The 27754-nt window shown below is 41.5% G+C and overlaps 2 protein-coding genes across 4 annotated transcripts in view; one reads left to right on the top strand and one right to left on the bottom strand.

Moving 5' to 3' along the window:
• The window catches only part of FAM118B (family with sequence similarity 118 member B), a 48926-nt gene extending 31283 nt beyond the window's left edge, over nucleotides 1-17643 (bottom strand). For all 3 annotated transcript variants that reach the window (XR_009249570.1, XM_058687253.1, XM_058687254.1), the window contains exon 1: nucleotides 17550-17643. The gene's annotated coding sequence lies outside the window, so the exon portion shown is untranslated. The remainder of the gene's footprint in view (nucleotides 1-17549) is intronic.
• Nucleotides 17644-17703: 60 nt separating this feature from the next.
• Nucleotides 17704-27330, top strand: RPUSD4 (RNA pseudouridine synthase D4). The gene is made up of 7 exons (XM_058687251.1): nucleotides 17704-17931; nucleotides 18293-18458; nucleotides 20489-20690; nucleotides 24680-24773; nucleotides 24850-24994; nucleotides 26156-26253; nucleotides 26772-27330. The coding sequence occupies exons 1-7, from the start codon at nucleotides 17743-17745 to the stop codon at nucleotides 27009-27011; spliced, it is 1134 nt and encodes a 377-aa protein (XP_058543234.1). The 5' UTR covers nucleotides 17704-17742; the 3' UTR covers nucleotides 27012-27330.
• The last annotated feature ends 424 nt before the right edge of the window (nucleotides 27331-27754 follow it).

The raw sequence follows: 27754 nt of genomic DNA, 5'->3' as shown, positions 1-27754 counted from the left end.
TTTCTGACTCCCAAGAGTCAGACTCCTTCTGACTCTTGAGGATTCTGACTTCTGACTTAGTACTGAGTTTGACGATTAAAAAAAAAGTTCTATTTTGACAACATGAAGTTTGGCAAATGCAGTCGGTTAAGCATCCGACTCTTGATTTTGGCTCAGGTCATGATCTCAGGGTTTGTGAGATGGAGTCCCACACTGGGTTCTGTGCTGAGCGCGGAGCCTGCTTAAGATTCTCTGTCTCTGCCCATGCTCACTCTAAAATAAAAAAAACAAAAATAAAAAACAATTTTGCTCCTTACACGTGATATGCTACTTTGGTTTTATAATTGAAAATAACTGATATAAACAATAGGGAGCCGGCTTGGGATTCTCATTCCCCCTCTTTGCCCCTCCCCTGCTCAGGTTCGCTCTCTGTCCAAATAAATAAATAAACATTCAAAAAAAAAGCCCTAAGTGTATTGAATGTTAATAATGATAGGGTGCCTGGGTAGCTCAGTCGGTTGAGCATCCGACTTTGGCTCAGGTCATGATCTCACAGCTCGTGAGTTCGAGCCCTGCATCAGGCTCTGTGCTGACAGCTCGGAGCCAGGAGCCTGCTTTGGATTCCGTGTCTCCCTCTCTCTCTGCCCCTGATCCACTCACATTCTGTCTCTGTCTCTGTCAAAAATAAATAAAATAAACATTAAGAAAAAAATTTTTTTTTAAATAATGATTAAGTGAATTCATGTCAACACAAGGTGAAACACCTCAGAGGTCCCCACATTGTGGGTTTGTAATCCAAATTCCATTAAACAGCAAAAACAAGGTCAGAATATAAGATACAAAGTAGATTTGTTTTACAATTACTCTTAGAGTTAACTAAAAGGAAAAGAAAATGTTCTTCAACATTAAGATAAACAAAAAAAATTACTGAGGTTCAACTTAGTCATTACTTTCAAGTTCACGTTCAAGTACACAGTTAACTTTAACAGATATAGCAGATAAAAAATAATTGAATAGGGGCACCTAAGTGGCTCAGTCGGTTAAGTGTCAGACTCTTGATTTTGGCTCAGGTCATGATCTCGCGGTTTGTGAGGATCTGTAAGTTTGAGCCTGGTGTTTGGATCTGTGCTGACAATTTGGAGCCTGGTTGTGATTCTCTATCTCCTTCTCTCTGCCCCTCCTCTGTGCTCGCTCTCTCTCTCAAAAATAAATAAATAAACATAAGAAAAATTTGAATAGACACCTATCTTAGGTTAATTATGTTAAAAACTCAGTTATCAGAATGCCCAAGAAAGAGTGATTTTAAGAATAAGCTCGCTTTGAGTGTATTCAATTTCTTTTAATCTTGTCATACAATAAAGCTATAATGTCTACCAAAATGCTAGGCTCTTGAACTTCCCACTTAGAATGGCAATGGATTGGTGGCTTAAAGAGATTGTGATATTTCCTTTTAACAAAAAAGACGGTAAGAATGCTAAATTCTTGGGTGATTCATATACAGTCCTATCTGGAGGAAGAAGGAAAAAAAGCCCTGCAATGTTTTCAAAAGCACTTCTAATTTGCAGTTCTATGAATGCACACCATTTTCCTTTTTTTCAGTGAGCATAAAGTACAGATGAACCTTGAACAATGGGGGGTACCCCAAACCCCTCTGCTCAGTCGAAAATTCACACATAACTTTTGACTCCCCCAAACCAATAATAGCCTACTGTTGACCATAAGCCTTACTAGTAAATGAACAGTTGGTTAACATATATTTTGTATGTTATATGTTATATGTATTATGTACTGTACTCTTATAATGAAGTAAGCTAAAGAAAATAAAATGGTAAGAAAATCACAAGGCAGAGAAAATGCATTTACAGTAGTGTCCTATATTTATCAAAAACAAATTTGCATATAATAAAACAGTCTCATGTACAATTGCACCAAAAACAATAAAATATCTAGAAATAAACCTAACCAAAGAGGTGAAAGACCTGTATTCTAAAAACTCTGAAACACTGATGAAAGGAATTCAAGACAATGCAAAGAAATGGAAAGACACTCCGTGCCCATGGGTTGGAAGAACAAATATTGTTAAAATGTCTATACTACCTGGGACACGTGGGTGGCTCAGTCTGCCGAGCATCTCACTTCAGCTCAGGTTACGACCTCATGGTTCGTGAGTTTGAGCCCTGCATTGGGGGCCATGCTGACAATGCTGAGCCTGCTTTGGGTTCTAGGTCTCCCTCTCTCTCTGCTCCTTCCCTTCTTGTGCTCTCTCAAAAATAAGTGAACATTAAAAAAAAAATGTCCATATCACCCAAAACAATCTACAGATTTAATGCAATCCCTTTCAATATACCAATGACATTTTTCACAGAACTAGATCAATCGTAAAATTTGTACGCAACCACAAAGGACCATGAATAGCCAAAGCAATCTTGTATAAGAAAAACAAAACTGGAAGTATCGCAGTCCCATATTTCAAGTTATGTTACAAAGCAGAAGTAATTAAAATTGTATGGAATTGCCACAGAAATAGACACATAGATCAATGAAATAGAACAAAAAACCCGGAAAGAAACTCACAATTATACGGCCACTTAATCTTCTACAAAGGAGGACTGAATACACAATGGGAGAAAGACAGTCTCTTTAACAAATGGTGTTGGAATAGCTGGACATACACATGTAAAAGAATGAAACTAGACCATTTTCTTTCACCATACACAAAAATAAAACTCAAAATGGATTAAAGACCTACATATGAGGGGTGCCTGAGTGGCTCAGTTGGTTAAATGTCCAGCTCTTGGTTTTGGCTCAGGACATCATCTCATGGTTCACGAGTTCAAGTCCGGAGTTGCGCTTTTTGCTAACACCAAGGAGCCTGCTTGGGATTCTCTCTCCCTTTCTCTCTGCCCCTCCCTCGCTCTCTTTCTCTCTCTCACAATAAATAAACTTAAAAAAAAAAAAAAAAAAAACCTAAATGTGAGACATGAAACCATAAAAATCCTAGAAAAGAACACAGTAATTTCTCTGACACTGGCCATAGCAACATTTTTCTAGATATGTCTCTTGAGGCAAGAGAAACAAAAGCAAAAATAAACTATTAGGACTACATGAGAATAAAAAGTTTCTGCACAATGAAAGAAACAATCCACAAAACGAAAAGGCAACCTACTGAATGAGAGAAGATATTTACAAATGACATATCTGATAAAGAATTAGTATCCAAAATATATAAAGAACTGGTACAACTCAATACCCCAAAACCAAAAAATCCAATTAAAAGGGGTCAGAAGACATGAACAGACATTTCTCCCCAAGACATCTAACAGACACATTAAAAATACTTAACATTACTCATCACCAGGGAAATGCAAATCAAAACTACAATGAGGTATCACCTTACACCTGGAAGAATGGCTAAAATAAACAAAACAAGAAACAGCAAGTGTTGTTAAGGATGTGGAGAAAAAGGAACCCTCTTGTACTGTTGATGGGGATGCAAATTGGTACAACCTTTGTGGAAAACAGTTGGGAAGTTCCTCAAAAAATTAAAAATAGAACTACCCTACATCCCAAGAATTGCACTACTGGGTATTTACTCAAAGAATACGAAAACACTAACTCAAAGGGATACATGCACCCCTATGTTTATTGCAGCATTATTTACAATAGTCAAAACTATGAAACTAGCCCAAGTGTTCATCGACAGATGAATGGATAAAGAAAAAGTGATAGACACACACTGGAATATTATTCAGTCATAAAAACAAAAAAAGAATGAAATTTTGCCGTTAGCAACAACATGGATAGAGCCAGAGAGTATAATGCTAAGTGAAATAAGTCAGAGAAAGATAAATACCATATGATCTCATTCATATGTGGAATTTAAGAAACAAAACAAAGGAGCAAAGGGGGGAAAAAAAGACAAGCCAAGAAACAGACTCTTACCTATAGAAAACCAACTGATGGTTACCAGAGGAGTGGTGGGCAGGGAGGGGATTAAAGAGTACACTTATCATGATGAAAAAAAATCTGCATATAAGGAGACCCATGCAGTTCAAACCTGTGTTGTTCAAGGGTCAACTGCAGAATGTTTTGCTTCAGAAAGTCAAAGACCCATGCTTCTGAGCATTTTCTTCAGTGATCTTACTTCAACTTCAACCTCAGTGGAAACTAGGCTAGAAACAACGAACACCAATTCACAGACAGGACTCAAATATAAAAAACAACCATGACACATTGGGAAAGGAATAGATGATAAAGAAGTTTAAGAAAGTACACAAAGATACTCTATGAAAAACAAAATTCAGAAACATGAGAAAAGATTATGGCAAGTACGGGTGGAATAACTCCAGTGATTGTCCTGGGTGAACTGGTTCTTTATAAAGCACTGTGCTTCGGAAACAAAAGACCCTGGGGGCACCTGGGTGGCCCCTTCAGTGAAGCATCTGACTTCAGCTCAGGTCACGATCTCATTCATGGGTTCAAGCCCCACACTGGGCTCCCTGCTGTCAGTACCAAGCTCGCTTCAGATCCCCTGTCCCCACCTCTCTCTGCCCCTCCCCAACTCGTGAGCGTGTGTGCACTCTCTGTCAAAAGTAAACAATTTCTTTTTTTTAAAAAGGACACTGAATACATATACCAATGTAATACACTTGGTATGCATGGGACATAGGCTATACTCTATTAGATTGTTATTGCTGAGGACCTTATGAATGTAGTGTAATGATTTATTTAGACTGGAAACTTAAGAAAAAACAAGGAAAACTGCGCAGAGCCAGAAAACAGAAAATTAGACCACCTAATTAAAAAAGTTAAAAGGAAGGGTGCCTGGGTGGCTCAGTCGATTAAGCATCCAACTCTTGATTTAGGCTCAGGTCACATGATCTCAAGGTTCTGGAGTTGGAGCCTAGAGTTGAACTCTGTGCTGACAACAAGGAGCCTGCTTGGGATTATCTCTCTGTCCCTCCCCATTCCCCACCTCTCCCTCTTCCCCTCTCTCTGTCCCTTGTCTCCGGTGCACTCTCCCAAAATAAACATTAAAAAAAATGTTAAAAGGATTTAGAGCTACTGAGTTTGAAAGAAATCAGGGAAGTAAACCAAATCTGCTCTTAAAGGGCACTTTCTCCCTAAGCCCAAACCTCAAGGCTATCACTGCCCTTCTTAAAGACAAGAACATTTGGCACCCTTGCCACCTTTGCTATAAAACAAAGCCTTCTGGCTTTTAATCTGGAAATGTATAAACTGGAATGTTAACTTTCAGTTTCTACTAAATGCTAGGTCTTAAAAGCATGTGATCCAACATCATTTCTTATTGATAGAAAAAGATTTTTTTTGTTTAGCTGCCCTATGAAATTAACTTAAATTTTGTGTTACTTTGGAATTACCAGATTCAAGACATGAATCTAGGTATTCATCAATTACCATCTACATAACATTTGAAGGATGGAAATTCTATGCCCTCTTATTCATTTATTTTGGCTTATGAACTTTTTTGAAGTTGAGGAGAAACTTGTTCCTAGAAAGCCAAGGAACTCCCTCCCTTCCTCTGGACACACTGGCCTCTTTCCTGGTCCTCAAACAAGCCTGGTACACTCTGGCCTTGGGGCTTTTCTTTGTATTCATTGTTCCCTCTGCCTGGTATGCTCTTCCCAAGTTCCACGTCGTTGCTCCAACCACACCTTCTCAATCATGCTACCCCGACCACCCTATTTAAAAGTGCAACTTCTGGGGCGCCTGGGTGGCTCAGTCGGTTGGGCGTCCGACTTCGGCTCAGGTCATGATATCGCAGTCGGTGAGTTCGAGCCCCGCATCGGGCTCTGTGCTGACAGCTCAGAGCCTGGAGCCTATTTCAGATTCTGTGTCTCCCTCTCTCTCTGACCCTCCCCCGTTCATGCTCTGTCTCTGTCTCAACAATAAATAAACGTTAAAAATAAATAAATAAATAAATAAATAAATAAATAAATAAATGTGCAACTTCTCCACTCAACGCATTAACTGCTCTAGTTTTTATTTCAAAACACATACCACCCTCTAACGTACTAATTATTTTTATGATTAGTATAATAAATACACTAATTATGTTTATTTTTGGTCATCTGTCTCCTCCCAGTGGGAAGTAAGCTTTTCAAAGGTAGGAATCTTTGTTTAGTTCACAATATATCCCAAGATCCTAGAACGGTACCTGGAACAGAGGAGGCATTCAGATATTTATTGAATGAATTAACTCAAATGCAAAATGCTGCTCATGATTAGAACTACAAGAATTTCCCATGACAGAAAAAGCATTTCCTACTAAGAGAAATACCCACCCCATTAATGCTTTTTTTTTTAATTTAAGTTTATTTATTTTGAAAGAAAGAGGGTGAGGTAGCACGTGGTAGGGGCAGAGAGAGGGAGACCGAGAGAAACCCAAACAGGCTCCACACTGTCAGTGTGGAGGCTGATGTGGGGCTCGAACTCGTGAACCATGAGATAATGACCTGAGCCAAAATCAAGAGTCAGATGCTTAACCAACTGAGATAACCAGGTGCATGTCCCTCCCATTAATGCTTTTAATACAGCAAAAACCATGAAAGACCGTTTCTTTTTTAAGTGAAACATGGGAAAAGTCACATTCCTGTGAACACTTGTATGCACAGTAAATCAACATTCAGACTATCATTTTCCAGACATGGCAACGAGGGACGGTAATCTGATTCTAGCAGGCAATAGGATTTCAGACTTAAGGTTTCAAGACTATCCTCTGTCACTAATTGAACGATTTTATACATGAATCATTTTATGTTTATAACTCAAGTTTCTGATATCTAAGATGTAAACTGATTCTTAAGGGTGGATTCTTAAGGCAAGAACTCTTTCTGGCAAATGACTCAAGGACATCAGTACATCAGTATTTCGGGCTAAGATATCAGTTTCTGTATTTTATAGATTAAATCTATCTAAAGTACTTTCTTTACACACGACTAGAGAAGAAGAAAAGCTTATGTAGCAGTAAAAGGGATTTCAAAACACAAATTGGATTAAGTCATAGTTTAAAACCATTCAATGGCTTCTCACTGTGGTTAATAACATTAAACTCCTTACATCAAGGCTACAAGACAGGCTTGATCTGACATCTGCAGCCCTCTTCACAATATCCCATCCAGCCCTCTCCCTCATTCACCAGGCTCTAGAGCCACAGGGACACACACTGTCCTGGCCCACACACCGAACACGGCTCAGGGTGGTATATTCTACAAGTATTTCTGGCTCCATCCCATCCTTGAAGCCTCAGCTTACCTGTTACTTTACAGGGGCTGGTCATCCGCCCCCCTCACCCCATTTGGCTCCTTATCTGCATCTCTAACACCTGCAATTATTGGCCTCTCCCTTAAGAATGAAAGCCCTTTAAAGACAAGTACAGTTGGTCTTATTTATAGTCCTATCCCCAGCCCCTAGCACATTCTGTTATAGTTAAGTGTCTATACAGAGTAGTAAATGCTCAAATATTTTCTGGCTGAATGAGTATGCACCTACCATGAATTAATGTAAGGTTTAAGAGATCAAATTAAGGTCTAAAAGATACTTTTAATTCTATAAGGTGTAAAAACAAGATGAATGGGTGAAGTGTTATTTTATGCCACACAAATACCTTCTGTGACTGATATCCACCGGCTACCTGTTTACAACAAATGTTCAGCACTACACATAAAAATTCTCACCTGCTTTGGAAATCTTCGTCTTTCAGTTTTCTCCTTCCCCACCACATGAAAAGAAACTGAGTACTTTTGTAAAAAGTCTATAGATTTGTTTTATAAAACAAAGCTACATGCACTGAACTCTGTCCACTTCTATTCTCCTATTCTATTCTATTCTATTCTACAGGTTTCCTATGGCTGGTTATGGCTACATTCTGTATATGCTTACAGAGTTGAAAATGACAGGGATTGTATTAGTCCCAAGTTGTTGAATTTTCACATTCAAAAGTCCATTAAATGCCAGGCATATGCTAACAATGTTATTACCACCACATCCAGCTCCCCTCCACCAAACACTACATAATATTTACAATGAGCCAGGCACTGGTGTCTACACCTTAAAATGTTCACTCTTCTGTGAAGCAGACACTAGTATCATCACACACCAGACATTACAGACAATGGCATTGAATCAGAGATGTTAAGTAACTTGCTATAGGTCACACAGGTATTAATACACTGGGAGGCTGATTCCGGAGTGCATGTTGTGAACACACAATGCAACACTGTTCCACAAAGGTGACTAAGACCATACCCTGAAGGGCCATACCCTTCAAAAGTCTCCACCTTTTAGGGGAAACAGAACTGTAAACTATTTATGACACATTGGTGCTAAGTTTAATATGTTTGTATGTGGTACAGTAAAGATTAACAGTTGTGCTCAAGGAAGATCAAGAAAAGGGGACACATCCCTCCATGGCAAAATTCAGTGAAATAATCAGTATTTATCTTCCTTTAGGTCTTGGAAACATCTGACACTTAATTGCATTCTCTTCTGGACATAGGATTTTCCTGATTTTCCTCCTGTCCCTCTAGAGGAAGCTCTTCTTCCTCCTCCATCTAATCCCTAAATGTTGAGGGTCCTCAGCAAACTGCTTTCAGTTCTCCATATAATCACTTCACGTATTCCCTCGCCTCCCCTTCCAGTTACTCCAATGATTTAAAATACCAACTAAATGCTAGCAACTCCCATATCTCAATCTTCAGCTCAGATCTCTCCTGTGTTTCAGACCCAGGAGACACCTGGGTTACACAGTCCTTCACATACTTTAAGGTACTTTAAGACATACTTCAAACTTAAAGGTCAAAAAACAGTTCAACAATCTGTTCCTTATCATGTGGTGTTAAGGTCTATGACCCATAGAAGTAATCTCTGGGTCACAGGGTTACAGGTGATTATTTCCCTCTTTCTGTTGCAAGCACCAACACAATTATTTTTTGATTTTGAAAGAACTATCATATACTTTAGGAATGTACTTAGAAAGCAATTTCAACCATCCTTAAGAACAAGAGAATGATAAATGACAGGCAACTCAGGAAAGTGGTTTTAGCTTCTAACCTTAATCTGGCTTGATATTCTTTTCAGGATATTTGCTTTTTTCTAACAAAAATTAACTCAAAAATATTCTCTTTGATCTGGAAATGAACTCCAAGATGAAAGCATTATTTAGACCCGAACCAAGAATCTGAAAGCTAAAAAAAAAAAAAAAAAAAAAGAAAGAAAGAAAAGGTATCATCTGCCACAGAGGCCACCAGAACAACTAGAAAGATCAGGCTAAGGGAGAAGAAACAGCTTTAAAAGCACTGCTTTGCTGAGCAGGTAGCATCAGTGTTAAAAAGTAGCAGTGAAAAAAACAGAGGAAACAAAATAGGTGAGCGAAAAAAAGGTTAGGAAGACCTAAAAACATACTTTGTTAAAAGTGCAAAGGAGGTCAGTGCTAGATGGAGGGAGGACCTGGAGGGAGAAGCAAGAGTGGGCTGAGCAGCTTGAGCCCAAGGGACATGGACACTTTATCTGGCATAAGAAAGCACCCCTCCTCCTTGACTAGAGAGGAAAAGGTCCCCCCTAGGCCCTGCAGGAAATATGTTAAGTACAGTAAAGTACAAAGAGCAAATGAAAACCACCCTGTAATCCTACCTGGAGATAACAACTGCTGATATTTTGGTTTATGTGTTGATATTTTGGCAGTTTTCAAGAGAAACTCTTGGAGAAAGTGCAAGCATCCTGGTTTCATGCTCATCAAGTCAAAAAAACTTTGCTTGAGTTTGCAGTTGCTTTTACACTGTAAATTTTCTATATTACACACCAGCCCCTCTTTTCAATTTATTTTTCTTTCAACTTTTCTTCATTTATCTTAGTAAAATGAACTTTGAACAGTACTCAAATAGCTCACGGATTCATCAAAAGAGCAGCAGTAGAGGTTTCTACAGTAAAATAAAGCAGCAGTACATTCCTAGTGCCTGAGGGCAGTGAGGAAATCAGGGTGAATGGGAACTGGGAGGGAGTGTGAGGAAGGCTAGATCCTGCCCACTCCCGGAGCACATGGCTTCATGCAATCTACAAAACTGAGGGGTGAAGCACTAAGCTCTTCTCACATGCAGGGCTTGCCATTATTTGGGGGTTGATATTCATTCTGGCAATAGATCTTAAACCTACTCCAATGCAGAGAGCAAAAGTGAAAAACTTTAATGGGTCCTCTTTGAAGTTATCCTATCCACACAGCAAGAATAGATATTACGAAAAAGAATCAAAGAAAAAGAAGAAATGGAGAGGGACAGAAATCAGAGGAATAATAGAAGAAAATGTCCCAGAACTGAAGGACATGAATTTCCAGAATGAAAAAGTCCACTGAATACCCAGAACAACAGCTGAGGAAAGACTCACACCATGGTATGTCATTAAGAGATTCCAGAACATCAGGGACAGAATATTCCCAAAGCTTCCAGTAAGGGGGGGGGGGGGGGGGGGAACCCAATAAAATGAGGTCTCATAAAAAAAGGATTTGAATTGCTATGTCTGTGGAGCAATTACAGATACCAGATTGTACAGCCATGCCTTCAAAATTCTGAGGGAAAATTATTTCCAACCTAGAATTCTGCAACATTTCCAAACTATCAAACAAGTGTGTGGGCAAATACTTCTTAGGAAATAAAGATGTAAGCCAAGAAATGGGACATGGGTGACAGCCCATGTTCCTGAATGATATACCTGGATAGTAGTCCTCCATAGGAAACATCAAGTGACACATCTGAGCTCACAGAAAAGGTTACTGGTAAGAATGTGACAATTATGTTTGAACATCTGGAAAAAAATTAACGGTATGTAGGTATGTGGGGAAAAAACAGGCAAAGGTCAACCTAAACACAAGAGTGGAGCTGAGACAAATCATCTAGCTCAACAGGCCAAACACTGGAGGGAGAAAAAAGCAAGAAATAACATATCAAATGATTTAGAGGGGTGCCTGGGTGGTTCAGTCCATTAAGCGTCCGACTCTTGATTTTGGCCCAGGTTGTGATCTCAGGGTTGTGAGACTGAGCCCCAGCTGGGGCTCCATGCTGAGCACAGAGCCTGCTTGGGATTCTCTCTCTCCCTCCCGTGCACAGCCACGCACTCTCTCACCCAAAATAAACAAACATTAAAAAAAAAAAAGAAAGAAAGAAATATGAAGATAATACCTAAGGAAAGAAAAAAATAACTGAGGGGCTACCTCTAAAGAATGAGATTATGAGGTGGGGAGAATGGAGGGAATGGCTTTTTTTCCCATTAAGTCTTTAAGCACTACCTGACTCTTTAAACCATACACGTGAATTACTTTGATAAAAAACAAAATTAAGGGGCGCCTGGGTGGCGCAGTCGGTTAAAGCGTCCGACTTCAGCCAGGTCACGATCTCGCGGTCTGTGAGTTCGAGCCCTGCGTCAGGCTCTGGGCTGAGGGCTCGGAGCCTGGAGCCTGTTTCCGATTCTGTGTCTCCCTCTCTCTCTGCCCCTCCCCCGTTCATGCTCTGTCTCTCTCTGTCCCAAAAATAAATTAAAAACGTTGAAAAAAAAAATTAAAAAAAAAAAAAATTAAAATGGGGAAATGTTGCCTAGTATACTGGGATCAGTAGACGCCAGCGTGGATTTGGTTTTCTTTCTTTTTTTTAATTAAAAAAATTTTTTTTAGTGTTTATTTATTTTTGAGAGAGAGAGAGAGAGAGAGAGAGAGACAGACAGACAGCGATGGGGGAGGGGCAGAGAGAGGGAGACACAGAATCCAAAGCAAGCTCCAGGCTCTGAGCTGTCAGCACAGAGCCCAATGCGGGGCTCAAACTCAGAAACCACGAGATCATAACCTTAGCCGAAGTCAGGTGCTCAACCGACTGAGTCACCCAGGCACCCCTGTATTTGGTTTTCTAACTCAGTTACACTATAGCTCTCCTACTAACTGCTAGTGGAGGTTATTTTCATTACCCTAACAGTATTATTAAACACTTACAGCATGTTCCAATTATTAACAACTGAAAAACACACAAACAACAATCTACTTCTTTAACTTATTGTTCAAATTTTCAAATAATGCAGAAAATAGGTTTATTCAACTTAAGCAACTAGTTGTTGCAAATACCTTCTTAAATTTCTCTAGGGACCCTGACATCCTCCGGCTTTTATCCAACCACAAAGGTTGAACAGTCCCTCAATTTTCCATTGTTCATGTTCTGGAAACATGGTTTCCATGTTCACCCTTCCAATGTATATTCCTTTTCCCTTAAGATACTCTGTTCATCTTCATTTATATAAACACCACAAAATACATATTTCTTCACAACTGAAAATACTCTAACGTAATGATCTTATTTTAACTTATAATCATGAAATGCTGACTAATAATTTGAATATCTTCTACATGCTAGGCACCACATATATATTGATCTCAGCACTTACTGCAACAATACTAGGTTAGGTAGTATTAATTCCGTTACACATATGAAAAAACTGAAGCTGAGGAGAATTAACACTTATAAATGGCAAAGCGTGATGCAAACCTCAGTCTCTTTCTAGAAATACCAAGCTGCCTTACTTCTAGCAAGCACTGGGATTTCAGAAATCATCATTGTTCACCCCACCTGCTTTTTGGGGTGTGCAATTTAAGTAAGGTCCAAAACACTGAAGTGTATCACCTAAGTGGCAGAATTAGACTAAATTCCATACCCCTTGATTCCTACCCTGTTTAACACCTTTTAAACAAATCTATAAACCTGGTGCTATACTGTATGCAGGACATACCTAATATTTTTTGAGCCTTAACTATGTGCTAAACTCTACACGAGTGCTTTATCCCACATTAACTCACTTACTCTTTACAGCAGTCCTAAGGCAGACAACATCCACATTTCACAGGGTAAAAAATCTAAAGTAAGAGAAGTAACTTGCACGAGGTTACACAGCCAGCAAGTAGCAGAGCCAGGATTCCGAAACCATCTTTCTGACTCCCAAGTGTAAGCTCTAAGCCAGTGTACCAGCACCTTTAAGGTACAGGCCACACGTCTCCTCTGAATGCCCACAGTTTTGTTCTTCTAATTAAAAGAATATGCATGATATGTGGACTTTTCTTGAATCCCAATTCAAACAAATTAACTATTAAAAAGAGACACCCAACTGAAAATGTGTCAACTGCTTGCTTGATGATACTAAGAAATATATTGAAAGGGTGATAATGGTGTTGTGGTTTTGGTAAAAACCAGTGTTTACCTTTTATAGGTACATACTGACGTGTTTACCAATGGTTTAAAACCATCTCGGAGATCAGGGTAGGGTGGAAAACAAGAGTGGCCCTGTATGGCCCTGTATTGGCTGGTTGTAGAAACTGGCAGATGGAAACATGGGGTTCATTATATTCTCTACTTCTATAAATGTGTGAATTTACAATTAAGAAAAAAAAATGCAAGATTAAAAAAACCTGAGAAAAAACATTTTAACCATATTTGGGAAACAGAGCTATGAATGATTTTTTCCCATCTTTTTTTGTTACTATTTTACACATTTTTTGTATTACTTTTATAATGGAAAACATAAAATACACTTTTTAAGGAAATTCTCTATCTTCTAAAGAGGCAGAGCAAAACTGCCCATAATCTAATTAGGTCAAAACATTGTGACAAAAGCATTCCCCATCTCTTCATCAATTAACTACTTTTTACAAACTTTTAGAAGGGCCACTTTGTAAGGATAAGTATGATCCTTAGATATAAACTAGCTAAGAGCATAAAGGCACATAAGAGAGAAATAAATTAGAAGCGGACTTAACAAACATAACTGATAGTACAATTCCTCCCAACAGAGTTTGGGTCCAAGCCCTTGATTTTGTAATGCTGACCTTCCTAATGGTCAAACAGGCTACAGGCTAGGGATCCCCTCAGCCTATGGTGGAGTCAGGTGGGGTCAGCCTCAGCATCCAGGCCAGTTGTCCTCTGTGGGTCACCTCCAGTTTTCCTCCATGAAACAATTATTTCCACACATACCATGATATGGAAAAGTTTGGGAAGACTAGTTTAAGCCAGACCTGTCTTGAGCATCATTCAAGAGCCGAATAAAAGTACAACGAGGGGTAGGAGGATAACGGAATCTCTTTAAATTGCGGATATGGAAAAAAGAACTAACATCCAGAGTACAGGTTATAACACAACGTTTTAGAAAACCACTGTTTTCTAATATATATATATATTTTTTTTTTTTAATTTTTTTTTTTTCCTCTATCTGTACTCTCTCTTATGCCCCACTTAGGAAATCTTAAGGTATATTCCAGCACCACTCAAAGAGGTGGGTGACCCCCAAATATAAATGTTAGCTCAGTGGCTCTGGCAACAAGAGCAGAATCCTGATTCTCTGTGCTTATGCTAAATGTATGCAAGACAAGTCTGAAATAAATTCTGTTTGTTAAGAAAGTACTTAAGGGTCAATGGAAAATCTTCAACGAATCGAAGCTTAGAGCCCAAATGACTTGGTTCACAGGAGCTGAGCTGGGACTAGTACCCAGATCTCCCAGCTGCCAACAACTTCTCTTTCCTGGACACCTCCAGGGAGCTCCTGCTAATTGCTTCCTTGAATCTAAAACCATAAAATGATATCCACATACTTCCTGCTCTTGAGGGAACTGAATTGCTGGTTAATCTGCAACTAGCAAATCACTGTTTAAGGAGCCAGAATCTACCTTCATGCCACTAATCAATCTTCACTTTGTGATATTTAAACACAAGTTCCTCTATTAGTTAGTCACTCTTTGTTTATATTTGTGAAATAAAAAGGTGACCATGTTCTTGCACAGCAGGAAATACCCTCAAAAATGAATTATCAAGTGCTTCTTTATATTTTTTTTAAAATTTCAAATGTTTATTTATCTTTGAGAGAAAGAGCGGGAGAGCATGCAAGCAGGGGGAGGGGCAGAGAGGGAGACACAGAATCAGAAGCAGGCTCCAGGCTCTGAGCTGTCAGCAGAGAGCTTGATACGGGGCTTGAACTTACAAACAGTGAAATATGACCTGAGCGGAAGTCAGACACTTAACCGACTGAACCACCCAGGTGCCCCTCAAGTGCTTCTTTAAATGGTTACTTTGGGGGAACACATTATGACATACCAAAATCTATGCAAAAAAGTCATGTTTGTACTCTCTAAGAATGAAGATACCACCACACCCCTCTAGTAGAATTTGCTTCCTTGTACTGAGAAAACAGTACAGACTTGCTTCCTGTCTGTACAGAAAGGAGGCAATATAGCATTAAGATACAATATAGCATTACAAAAACAAAAGACAGAAAATATATTTGCATAAGTTCTTGTATATGCAGAGAGCGGCTCTACTTTAAATGACCAAATGCCTAGACTCCTAGGAGAAGCATTAAGATCTAACTTCTGTACCCATATTGGCTAAAGTTGTACTGTGAAAACAAGCAAACAAACAAAACCTTTGAACTCTTCAAATATCTTACAGTTACAAAAAGAAAAACCTGAAAGTTCCTTCTTCAGAAAAAAAGTGACCAGTTTTTTTATTCTTCGGTATTACAGTTTGTACCTTGGGTTACCCTGAAACCCAAGAACACAAGCTCTGTTGTCACCAGCATTGACATCTGAGTTGGTTCTTCATTTGTTTTGTGCTACAGAATGCCAATTCTGCAAGAACAGGTGTCATTTCTTGAATGCCAAGCAGAGGTTAAGGCAGAAACAGCCCTTACACAAAATTATAAAAACACTATACCTAAAACAAGTTCATAATTAACACAAGGATCTGAATTTAAATCCTGACATCCATATTTCAGAGTCCTTGGAAAAGGAGGCTTCATGTCCCTAACTGAAATTAATAAAATTTGAACCTGCATCTGGAACATATCAGTAAAAGATAGTAATTCCCACCTTTTATAGATCTATGTCTTACCTGTAGATGTGAAGAAGAAAAAAAATAAAGAAGAAGAAAAAATGTTTTCCAACCTCCCTTAGGATTCTTCAAATTTATATCGTGATCACCTGTCTTATTACAGAAACATACACAAGCCTTCCTTCCCATTCTTCATACATTTACTCCCACACTTCCATTCTTCAGGTCAAAAACTGACAGAAAGAAGACAATTCGAATGTTCAGACACAACTAACACATGTCTGTGATGCATGCAGCCATCTAAAGAATGAATATTTGTGAGTTTACTCTGTGCCAGATGTGGGTTTCACAAAGAAAACATGAGCAATCCTCAAGGGACTCAGGCTTCAACAGCAGCTGCCAATGATACATCCTGACCTGTATTCAAAAGCAATTCAAACTCAAAGAACAGTACCGTGTAGGGGAAAAGACCACCGGATGAAGCATAACCTCTTTACTGATCGTCTAGACTGAAGTATCCCAGCTGATTTCCCTGCTATTAAAGCCTTCCTCTCTTTAATCTGTCCTGCATTCAACTGCCAGATTCATTTCTAGAATTCCAATTTCAAGGAGTCTCTCTCCTGCTCAAGAAGCTTCAAACACTCAATACTTATCACATCTAGTTCAAACTCTTCTTCAACTTAAAGTTTTCCATAGGTTAGCTCCACTTACTTGTTCAACTTTATTGCACGCCCAATATGGCTCCCTTCTGCCCGTCCCTTTCGAAGGGGCGTAATCGCAAACCTAATTCCACTACCTATACCAACTCCTCAGGGAACCTTCATTCTAAGCAGTCTTAAAAACTGTGTCCTTTAGTGTCGGTACAGATCCATTGGTTTTCCAAACAGCTCTTCGGAACTCGCCACTAGGTTTCTTAACAAATGGCAGGTATGTCCCGAGATACTTTTCCCATTATCACCCCCAACCAGATGTTCATCTTTTCGGCCACCCCCGGGGTGAAATCACAGGGAGTCGCTTACAGTTTGGGCATGAGAGTCCCAACACCGCACCTTGTTAAGAGAGGGAGAGAGGGTCTAAGGCGGTTGCAAAGTAGGGAGGGGAAAAAAAAAATGAAGGAAGCAGCAAAGGGAAAGGAAGGTGCGTGCTCTGTACTGTATTTTCAGTCTTTGGAAGGAGCAGGGAGAGCGTAGGGGGAGAGGAGACTCCAAAACAAACAAACAAAAAATGAATTCTTGAAGAGTAACATAAGAAACTCAAGGTATTCCCTAAGGAGGAAATACGGGCTGGGGCCCCTGGGTAACGGCGGGGCTCCCCATCATCCCTGGGAGAGAAGGACAGGTTACAACCTGAAACAAAGAGGAGGTGAGGGGTGGAGAGGCTACAGAGATCCGGGCATCTCCGAAGGTCGAACGGCAAGGAAATGAGAGGTGACACGACGCGTCCCTCAGGGGACTCGCCGGACACCAGGGATGTGGTTGCCAAGAGGGACGAGGTAGGCGCCCAAGAAGGCTCTGGGGCGAGCGTTTATGGGGCATCGCTTCCACGGGGCGCGGGGGCGGGGAGGTGTTTGTGAGTGGGATCTTCTCGCAAAGGGAGAAACGGTTCCCAGTGCAATGCTCTCCGAGAACAGAAACCCCAGAGTCGTGAAAACGTTAAAGCGTTGATGAACCGGCATTTCCCAGCCCGAGCCTGGCTTCCCAACACACTCACCGAGTCTCCTCCAAACGCCACCGCTCCAGCTGCAGCTACCGGCCGGCGCAGCCGCACTCTGCGGGCACCACCCCACGTGACTCGGCCGAGAGCCCGCCTCATGCCCACGTGATCCCGAGAGCCCGCCCATCCCCTCCTCCCCCAAGCCCCTCTTTCGCACGTGGTCTTGGCTCGCCCCTCCCTTTTTGACAAGATGGCGGCGCCCAGCTGTAATGCTCTGGGCCTTTGGGTGAGGGGTTCCGGGCAGTGTTTAGGGAGTCGTTTCATTCTCGCCTGCCAGCCATTTTGTTCCTCCGCTGCTGCGTCTGGGACTCTGAATGCCCAGAGGTTAGCGGAGAAACTCCGATCCCAGAAACAGGAACAAAAGACGAAGAAGCAACCGGTGAGTTCGAAAGGACCACAACTCCCAAGAGGCAGTGCGTTAATTGGATTTCTGGGCTGGGAGTGAGGTAGGAGGCCCCTCTGACAGCTGTTAAGCAAATGTGGAGGACATGTGGGAGAATGGGGAGAAAGGGAAAGGGAAGAGGTCCGTGTCTTCCTGCGGGGTGTGTCTTTGGCTTCTGCCGGCCTCGCTCCTGAGCACTGCGATGGGACAAGTTAAGACAGACGCGCACCGCTGCTCTCAAATTATTCGGGGAAGGCGCGAGTCCAATGCAGAGATAGTCATTCCCAACCTAGATTCTCACCCAGGCTTATTGAAGATCTTCACCAGCCTTTTCCTGTCGCTCCTTCTCTCCCCGTAGGTGCCCACAAACCCTGTTCAGCGGAGAGTGCAGGAGCTCGTGCGGTTCACACAGCAGCTGCAGCGAGTCCACCCCAACGTGCTTGCCAAGGCACTGAGCCGAGGGATTGTGCACCAAGACAAGGATCTCGTGGTCATCAATAAACCCTACGGTCTCCCCGTGCATGGTAAGGACCACGTGGGAAGGAGAGGGGTGCTGCTGGTTCTGTTTTCGCTACACCTATGGACAATTCGGACACATTACTTGTGGGGCTTCTTGAAGCCTTGCATTCAAAATAATTAAGCTTTGGGGGAGCACTCTGTAAGACACTACATATATATATATATAGTCCTGTATGAGGCACTACTGAGGATACTGGGATATATAGGTCAGTCCCTGCATTCCAAACATTTGGCAGTCAGCAGTGATATATGGAATGTGCTGTGTGTAGACCTCCACAGGGATTTTTATAGAGAGATACTAAGGCTGTGTGGTTCTTGTCTTCATGTTGTTTTCCATCAAAACTGAGAAAAAAGAAATGACATAAGAAAAAAACAGGACTTAATATATTAAGGTTCCCTTCACTTCCCCTTTCGATAGTGACACCACTATATTTTAGTCTTTGTTAACAATTTTCCCACTTTCACTAATTTTCATAAATACTGTTTGTATTTTCAGCCTGTAAATCTCTTATGGGTAATGTATTCTGATAGTTTATTACCTCTGTAAGTAGGAGTATTTCAATATAGTGGCTCTGAATTTGCTTCAGTTGTCTTTTTTTTAACCAGGTTGATTTAATGCACAATTTTGTTCACATGATCCAGACAATAATTTAATCATTTAAGTCCAGATCAAGAAAAGCATTCTATCTTCATTGAACAAAGATCAGAAAATCTCAATCCAGGAGCCCAAAACTGCAGCATAAATCAGTCACCCACCTCAAGCCCTGAGTGGAGACAGAATAGCCTTAGACAAATCAGATCTTTTACTATGCATGGCAAGGATCAAATAGGGATGACCTAAACATGCAGAAACTCCAATCACAGAAACCAGTATGAAAACCGAGAGAAAATGGAGCTCCAGCCAAAGCAGAAATTAAACTGCTCTGTAGACGGGCCTCCACTACTAAAAACATACTCAGGACCCACGCACCCACAAAGACATATATAAACCTGTGTAGAAGATAACTTTCTTTAAAGATGTCGTAGAAATTACAAAATATAGAAGATACTCATGTTGTTATAAAATTCAGGTGCCAAAAAATACATAATAAATTATGCATTCATAATATATTAAAAAGGAATTAAAAACCATATGAGGTGTGTGTGTGTGTCAGAGTATGCCTAACAAAACCCCAAGATGCCTAGAACTCGATGGACAATGAAATGTTTTTGAATAACTGTTGAATGTAGTTGTCTGAGACAGTTGGAGTGTGACCAATGGAGAGTGATAGGAAAAAAATGCACTTGGGAAAGGGATGTGCTGGAGGAAAAAGCATAGTTGAACTAGAAGAATGCTTTTTGGGGAGGTGTAGATAAAAGCATACAGAACGAATTAAGTCAGACATTGCCATGTGTTTTGTGTGTTTTCTTTTTCACTCTTGATCCTTCTCATTCCCCATTAGATAATTATTATACAGATATTTGCATTTTATAGATGAGAAAACTGCACCTTAGAAAGACTAAATAATCTGTTGAAGCTCAACGGCTATTTAGGCATAGAATAGTTCCGAGAAATGTCTCACGTAAAGTCCCATCTTCTTTACGGGAAGATGTGATGCCTGTAATACCCTAGAAGAGCTTCACAGTCTTGTATGTATCACTTGAGTTTACTTGGCAGAGTCTCAAGCCTTTGTTTATATAGTGAAATATCCGACTTCCTCATTTTGATTGCTGATTTTATTGCGAGTATTCAAGTAGGTTAATAAGTATATATATGTCTGAGGAGAAAGCCACATGCTCTGGGACATTGCTTCTCAAAGTTTAATACGAGTGTGAGTCACGTGGACATCTTGTTAAAATGCAGATTTTGATTTAATAGTCTGAGTTGGAGGCCTGAGATTCCTTCCCAGCAAGCTCCCTGGGCATCCTGATGTTGCTAGTTCCTGGCCCACGTTTCAGTAATAAGGCTCTAGAAAGCACTGACTCTTTTCCCAAGCAGAGTTCTTTGGTGGGATCTTTTACTGGCCCCTAAAACCTCTGATTCTCCCCTTCTTAGGTGGCCCTGGGGTCCAGCTCTGCATCAGCGATGTATTGCCTATCCTGGCAAAAATGCTTCGTGGCCACAAGGCAGAGCCATTGCATCTGTGCCACCGGCTGGACAAGGAAACCACAGGTGTAATGGTGTTGGCATGGGAGAAGGAAATGGCACATCAAGTTCAAGAGTTGTTTAGAACCCGTCAGGTGGTAAAGAAGTACTGGTATGAAGCCCATCACTGGTGGTAGAGTTGGTATCAATGAGGGCATCCTTTTATCTCTTTGTCCATTCATATGGAAGGACCTCCTGTTAGGAGAAGGCACTGTGCTAGGACCTGTGGGCATATGAGGAGTGTAGGAAACAGACTAAGTGCTTAGCCTATTGGAGTCTGATAGCATAGTGGTTCCTAATTACGGTTGTACATAAAAATTACTGATAATTACACAAGTAACACATGATTTCGTTCCTGTGGTGAAATAATCAAAGATCAAGCAAAAAAAACTCCTGGAGAATCCACCCACTCTGTCATTCTAGTCCCTTCCCTTGGGATAGTTTGGTTTTTATTCCCCTGGTCCTCCCTCGGTGCGTTTACGTACATGTCTAGTATATACAGTGTGATTGTGTGTGTGTATTACATTGTACAGTGTCCACTGTACTTTTATTATTTTTTTTAATGTTTATTTATCTTTGAGAAAGAGAAAGAACAGAGCACGGGCAGTGTTCTCACGAATCATGAGATCATGACCTGAGCTGAAGTTGGACGCTTAACCAATTGAGCCACCCAGGCGTCTCTGCACTTTACTTTTCTCACTTAACTGTCTTGGAGATCTTTCCATGTTAGTACATTTAAGTTTACCTCCATTTTTTTTTTTAAAGTTTATTCACTTATTATTTTGGAGAGAGAAAGGGAGAGAGAGAGAGAGAGAGCATGTGTGCACAAGTGGGGGGAAGGGCAGAGAGAGAGAGAGGGGGACACAGAATCTGAAGCCGGCTCCAGGCTTTGAGCTGTCAGCACAGAGCCCGATGTGGGGCTTGAACTCACCAACCACAAGATCATGGCCTGAGCTGAACTCAGACACTTAGCTGACTGAGCCACCCAGGAGCCACACCTCCATTTTTTTTAATAGAGGAAAGATACATGAACAAAACTATAACCTACTCCTGTCCCCCATCTGCTGAATTTTCTTCCAGAGGCAACCAGTATTCTATTATCTTGTGTAAACTTCCAGAGTCATACCGGGCATGTATAAATGAATTATTATATGGCAATATATTTTGCACTGCTTTGGATCCTGCTTTTTTTCACTTGGGAAATATATCTGGGAGAGCATTTTGTGTGTGCTTTCAGTTCATTTGTATTTTTTTTAAAGTTATTTTAAATTTATTTTGAGAGAGAGTGCACAAGCAAGGGAGGGGCAGAGAGAGGGAGGGAGGGAGGATCCGAAGCAGACTCTGAGCTATCAGCAGGGAGCATGATGGGGGCTCACACCCACGATCCATGAGTTCGTGACCTGAGCCGAGATCAAGAGTCTGAAGCTTAACCGACTGAGCCACCCAGATACCCCTGTGTGTACATTCTGAGCTCTATAGTATTCTGTTGTATGGCTATATCATAATTTCCTTATTAATGGATGTTTGGTTAACTTCCCATTTTTCTGAGCCAATTGCAAAGAATATGTGAGTATATTTTTAAGAGAGATTCCTAAAGATGGAATTGCTAGGTCGAAACATTTAATATTCGAATGTTACTACTCTTAGGTAGGCCAGGTTTTCCTCCCAATAGAGTAGTGAGTACCCACCTCCCCTTATAGCTGACCAACTCATTTTTCAAAGGTTTGCCACTCTGATGAGTTAAAAAAAAAAAGTTTTCTGTTTCCCGTGTACCAGCAATCTTATGCCTGCATGTGTATTGTCTTCTCATGTTTATTGAGTTTCCTTTTCTGTGAACAGACTGTTTATTTCTTTTGCCCAGTTTCTGTTGGATTGTTTATTATTTTCTATTTGATTCATGGGTATTCTTTTTATCTTTTGGATATTAGTTCTTTTGGTGTTACAGATTTCGCAGCTACTTTGTAGTGTTGGGAGCCTTCAAAAAATCTCTGCTGAGGCCCACCCACAGAAGCTCCACAAGTGACTCTGATGAGGAATCAAACGTAAGAACTGCTGTACGAAGAGATTATAGATAATGGAGGAAGTTTAGCAGAGTAGCTCAGAGCTCAGCAAGATCTGTGTTCACCTGTCAGCTGTGCCATTTAACAGCGGGAGTCCTTAGGCAGGTTATGAAACTTCTCTAAGCTTTGTCTGTATATGAAAAATGAGAATAATGGAGTTGAGGAGAGAATTAAGTGAGACAATGCATGTAAAGCGTTTTGACCCAGTATGTAACTCATAGTAAAAGCTGAAAGGCAGAAAATTGAGGCTATTCTCATGCATATAAGTAATCCAGATGTTAAATCTATCAAAAAGTGTTATGCTATTTGTAAAAATTGTTTATGAGAGTTTAGAATCACTAACCATTCTGAGGGTCGGGCTTCATGGAGGAATTGAAATCAGTTAATTGTGTCTTGATGAATGAATAGGATTTGAAAGACAAGATGGAGAAACGTGTTATAGATTGTACGAATGGTAGGCACAAAAGGGTAGAACATGCTGTCTAGTCTGGAGTGGGGAATGGTGACAGATAATGCTGGAAAGTTGACTGGAACACAGTTAATGCTGACTTTAAATTTTAAATACCAAGTGCAGGAAGTAGGAGTTAGAATTAGAACATAGTAGGCAACCAATTAGTATTTGCTGACTTAACTGATAGCGACTTGTTACAGTTACTTGTTTGAATCTTCTAACTAAATTTCGAATTCCTTGAAAGCAGGGATTTTTGTCTTGCTCTTCTATACAGAACTAGTACCTACCTAAATCAGTGCCTCTTTACATTCACTGAATGTGGAGTGAGCGAACATTAGTAATGTTAGGTCCTTAGGAAGAGTGAGCTAGCAGTTAAAACTCAGTCTAAGTGTGATAAACTATGTCAGAGAACAGCCCAAACTGCTACCAACCCAACGTGAGGAGTCCAGGGTGTGAAATGTATGAGGGGCAGTCAGTGATAGGCCACCAAGTGCCCAGGAGGATTCCTTTGTGATTTACCTGAAAGATGTGTAAGCAAAGGGACAGATTAGAGAGTCTTCTACCCGTAATGAAAGGAGACCTCCAACAAACGTGATCTGGAATGGTTATCGCGTGGTGGTAGTTGCTTCTGTGACCTTGAGCACGGAGCACAGTTCCCCCGGTTTTGTGTATCTGGCAAATCCGGCAGGAGCGGATCTGTGAATTCGTTTACTTGTTCATCCGCTTCACATGCAGCCAGAACTTAGCCATCTTTTAAAAACCAAGATACATGGGGGCTCTGGGTGGCTCACTCGGTTGAGTGGCTGACTCTTGATTTCGGCTCAGGTCATGATCTCATGGTTTGTGAGTTCAAGCCCCGCATCGGGCTCTGCACTGACAGTGTGGAGCCTGCTCGGGATTCTCTCTTTCCCTCTCTCTCTACCCTCCCCCGTTCTCTCTCTCTTTAAAAACAAATAAATAAGCTGTAAATGGTAAACAAACAACAACAAAAAAAACCCCAAACAACTGGGATACCTGGGGAGCCTGGGCGGCTCAGTAGGTTAAGCATCCGATTCTTGATTTCAGATCAGGTCGTACGTGATCTTACAGTTTGTGAGTTTGCACTGTGCTGACAGTGCAGACTCTGCTTGGGATTCTCTCTCTCTGCCCCTCCCCTACTCTTTCTTTCTTTCTTTCTTCTTTCTTTCTTTCTTTCTTTCTGTCTCTCAAAATAAATAAATAAACTTAAAGATAATAAGAAAAACCAGGATACAAAACCATATTACCCCAGTTTTGTTTTAAACTATAAATATTCATTTTTAAAGGCTAGAATGAAAGAGCATGCTACTATGATAAATTTTCTATTGTTTTCTCCCAAATATTCTGTAATTAGTAGATATTAGTAATTAGTATATATGTAATATGACTTTGGTAGAAAAACAGATGTGTTTGTATCAAGCTCTCAGGCTAAGTGCTATGACGAGAGGTCATTTGGGATGCTCCCGTCTTAAGAACTGACCACGGAAGGTCCAGTGCTAACGCCTCTAGCCAAATCCGAGGAGTTTCCCCCTCACCTTGTGGCTTAAGTGAGGTTCTGTGTGTCACTCCCAGGGCCATCGCTGTGCGTGTCCCGGTGCCCTCAGCGGGAGTTGTGGATATCCCCATCGTTGAGAAGGAGGTGCAAGGCCCGCAGCAGCACTACAAGGTGGGTGAGCTGTGGCCCAGAGGGATGGGTTTTCTGCTCTTCCTTTGCGACATAATCTTGATTTTTTTGGTTTCAGATGACGCTGTCCCCAGGCTACCGCATGGACAATGGGAAGATGGTGAGAGCACAAACGAGCCGCAACGCGCATGTAGCTGTGACTCAATACCAGGTGCTAAGCAGCACTCTGTCCTCCGCCCTCTTAGAGCTCCAGCCAATTACCGGTGAGGGGCCACTGTTGTGCAGTGGGATCGGTGGGACAGCGAAACCCCAGGGCCGCTCAGCTCTGTCCGGGGCCTTGTGCTGGACTCGGCCCTTCTGAGCAGCTGGTATTGTGGGAGGGCTGGGATTGCAGCTGGCATGTTTAAGAGTGTGCTTCTGGTGCTAATCTGAGGCTGGGAGCTCCAAGGGGGATGATTGTTGTTTAAAAAAAAAAGGAAAGAAAGAAAGAAAAAAACACTAGGTAGCAGAGGGATATAATTAGTTTGGTTACATTTATTTAAAAATTTGCAAAAATGGTTTATCAAAAAATTAAGCATAGAATTATCATTCGGCAATTCTCATGGGTATAAACCCAAAAGAATTGAAAGCGGGTATTTGAGAAGATACATGCACACCAGTGTTCATAGCAGCATTGTTTGCAGTAGCCACAAGGTGAAGTCAACCCAGATGTCCATGGACAAGGTGAATGGATAAACCAAATCTGGTCTATACATACAATGCAATATTATCCAGCCTTGACGAGGAAGGAAATTCTGACACGTGTTACAACATAGATGAACTTTGTGCTAAGTGAAAGATGCCAAACACAGGAGGACAAATATTGTATGGTGCCATGTATGAGATCCCTAGAATACTCAAATTCAAAGACCAAGTAGAATAGTGGTTACCAGGGGCTGGGGGAACGGGGGCAAGAATGGGGAGCTGTTGTTTAATTGGTTCAGAGTTTCAGTGTGGGAGGAGGAAGAAGTTCTGGAGAGGGATGGCGGTGATGGCTGCACAACACAGTGAATGTACTCAGTGCCACAGAACCGCACACTTAAAAATGGCTAATCTGATACATTTTTTGTTCTGTATATTTTGCTACAGTGAGAAAATGTGGAAAGCAATACTATTTAGCATTATGTAATAAAGCTAAAAAAAAAAAAAAAAAGCCCAGGTTATATGTGGTGGAAGGGGAACCGTGGAGGGTGGAGAGGGGAATTTAGAGGCTCAACGGTATGTATAATGTTTGCTCCCTGGTAGCTTACAGTTTGTTGTTGTTCTTTATACTTCATTGTAGGTGTGGCTTTGCCGGTTTTACTGTGCTTTGATTTAACATGGTTGGAAGTGGTGGTATGGTTTCTGTCGCTCCTCAAGTTTTCTCTCTCTTTTTTTTTTTAAAGGCATAAAACATCAGCTTCGAGTTCACCTGTCTTTTGGATTGGATTGCCCAATCCTTGGTGATCACAAGTACTCAGACTGGAATAAGCTGGCCCCCCAGGTGATACTGGTTTGACCCAAGGTGCAACAGATAAGGGGGAGAACTTAATGCTTTCCCCTTGTTAAGCCCTGAAGTGAGTCACCACAAGGCTGTGTAAGTTCCCGAGCTTATAGAGAAACAGCCACTGTTCTTATGGAGCTGCACCATCTGTTAGCAAAACCTTTGTGCTTTATTCCTTAGTCTCAGATTTTGTTAGGAGGTCGGGGGCAGGGGGAGCAGACTTTCTGAAGGCTCCGAGCAGCCTTTCACGCTATTGCTGAAGAGCTTTTTTATCTCTTGATGTTACAGCCTGTTCTCTAGGAAGACCGGAGCGTTGGCTGATACGAGCTTCTCTGGTGTGGTTTTTCTCTTACCTGGGTTCTGAACCTTCCTGGCAATGTCCCTGACGGGCTGTCCACCACTGTGTCTTCCAGGGGAGTTAGTGTTGGTTCCTTTAGGTGGAAGGCCTCTGGCCCTGCGTGCTGCTCAGGGATGAGCCATTGGCCTGGCTCTCAAGAAGCTCTTTTGTCTTTGTACAGAAGCTGTCTGTTGGTACCCTGAAGAAGCTGGGGCTGAAACAGGCGAAGGCCCGCCACATCCCCCTTCACCTGCATGCCCGCCAGCTGGTCTTGCCAGCCCTGGGGTCCAGGAAGGAGGAACTCAACTTGGTCTGCAAGCCTCCTCGCTACTTTCTGTGCTCCCTGAGACGTCTGGACTTACGGATGCCAAGTCAGGATCAAAGTGGGGACGATGAAGCTGGACGTCTGAGAGCACAGTGAAGACCCTTGGGCAGTTTGGCCCCTGAATTCTTCACTGTTTAGTGGACTCTGCTAGCTTCTCGCCGGGGACAGACTCCAGAAGGGTCAGGTGCTATAAGTGGAAGAAACCCAGCTGCTTCTGGGCTTTTACTGGACACTGAATATTTACCAATGCTCTGGCCATTCTCTGGAAGAGCTTGCGGGAAGTCTCCCTGCCAAGATAGAAGAGAGCCCAGGACCGGGCCGATTGGGTCAATGATCGGAAAAGGAGAACTACGGCACGGAATCTGTGCTCAGAAACTGGTTACGTCCAACAATAAAGTTCTTGATCTATCGGGAAGGTTCCTGTGTTTGGAAAGAGCATATAATGGTTCTCTAACTGATAGATTCAGAAGCAGTGAGTTACTGTCCTCATGGACAAATGGAGCAGAACCTTTCTGCTCCATTTGCTTAGTCTTGCATTTTGTAGGCCAGTGTCCTAGAATGCAGGGCGCTCTGCTGCTGGAGCCCAGGAGCCTTGCTGCAGGAGTGACTGGAGCCTGCGAAGGGGTGTTTGATAAGCAAGAAAAGCAGATGTAAATGGCAGGCGAGGTGTGAGGCCCCGGTGGGGAGCACACGCACCATCCAGAGAGGGCAAGTGTTAGCTCCAGCTGGGTGTTGCAATGTGGAAACAGATTTTCTAATTTTTTCCAAGAAACCCGATACACTTGACCCTTGAACAGCATTGAGGGGTTTGGGGGCACCGGCCTCCCCCCTGCTCCGCT

The sequence above is a fragment of the Neofelis nebulosa genome, chromosome 10 (genome assembly GCF_028018385.1).
Source record: "Neofelis nebulosa isolate mNeoNeb1 chromosome 10, mNeoNeb1.pri, whole genome shotgun sequence".
Classification (NCBI taxonomy): Eukaryota; Metazoa; Chordata; class Mammalia; order Carnivora; family Felidae; genus Neofelis; species Neofelis nebulosa.
Note: the sequence above shows the minus strand (reverse complement) of the source record. Positions and strands in the feature narration are given on the sequence as shown.

Excerpts from the sequence above, each read along its gene's own strand:
- RPUSD4 (XM_058687251.1), top strand. The coding sequence starts at position 17,743 with ATGGCGGCGCCCAGCTGTAATGCTCTGGGCCTTTGGGTGAGGGGTTCC. Across the intron at positions 17,932-18,292 it reads AAAAGACGAAGAAGCAACCG|GTGCCCACAAACCCTGTTCA; the intron begins GTGAGTTCGAAA and ends CTCTCCCCGTAG. Across the intron at positions 20,691-24,679 it reads CAGGTGGTAAAGAAGTACTG|GGCCATCGCTGTGCGTGTCC; the intron begins GTATGAAGCCCA and ends TGTCACTCCCAG.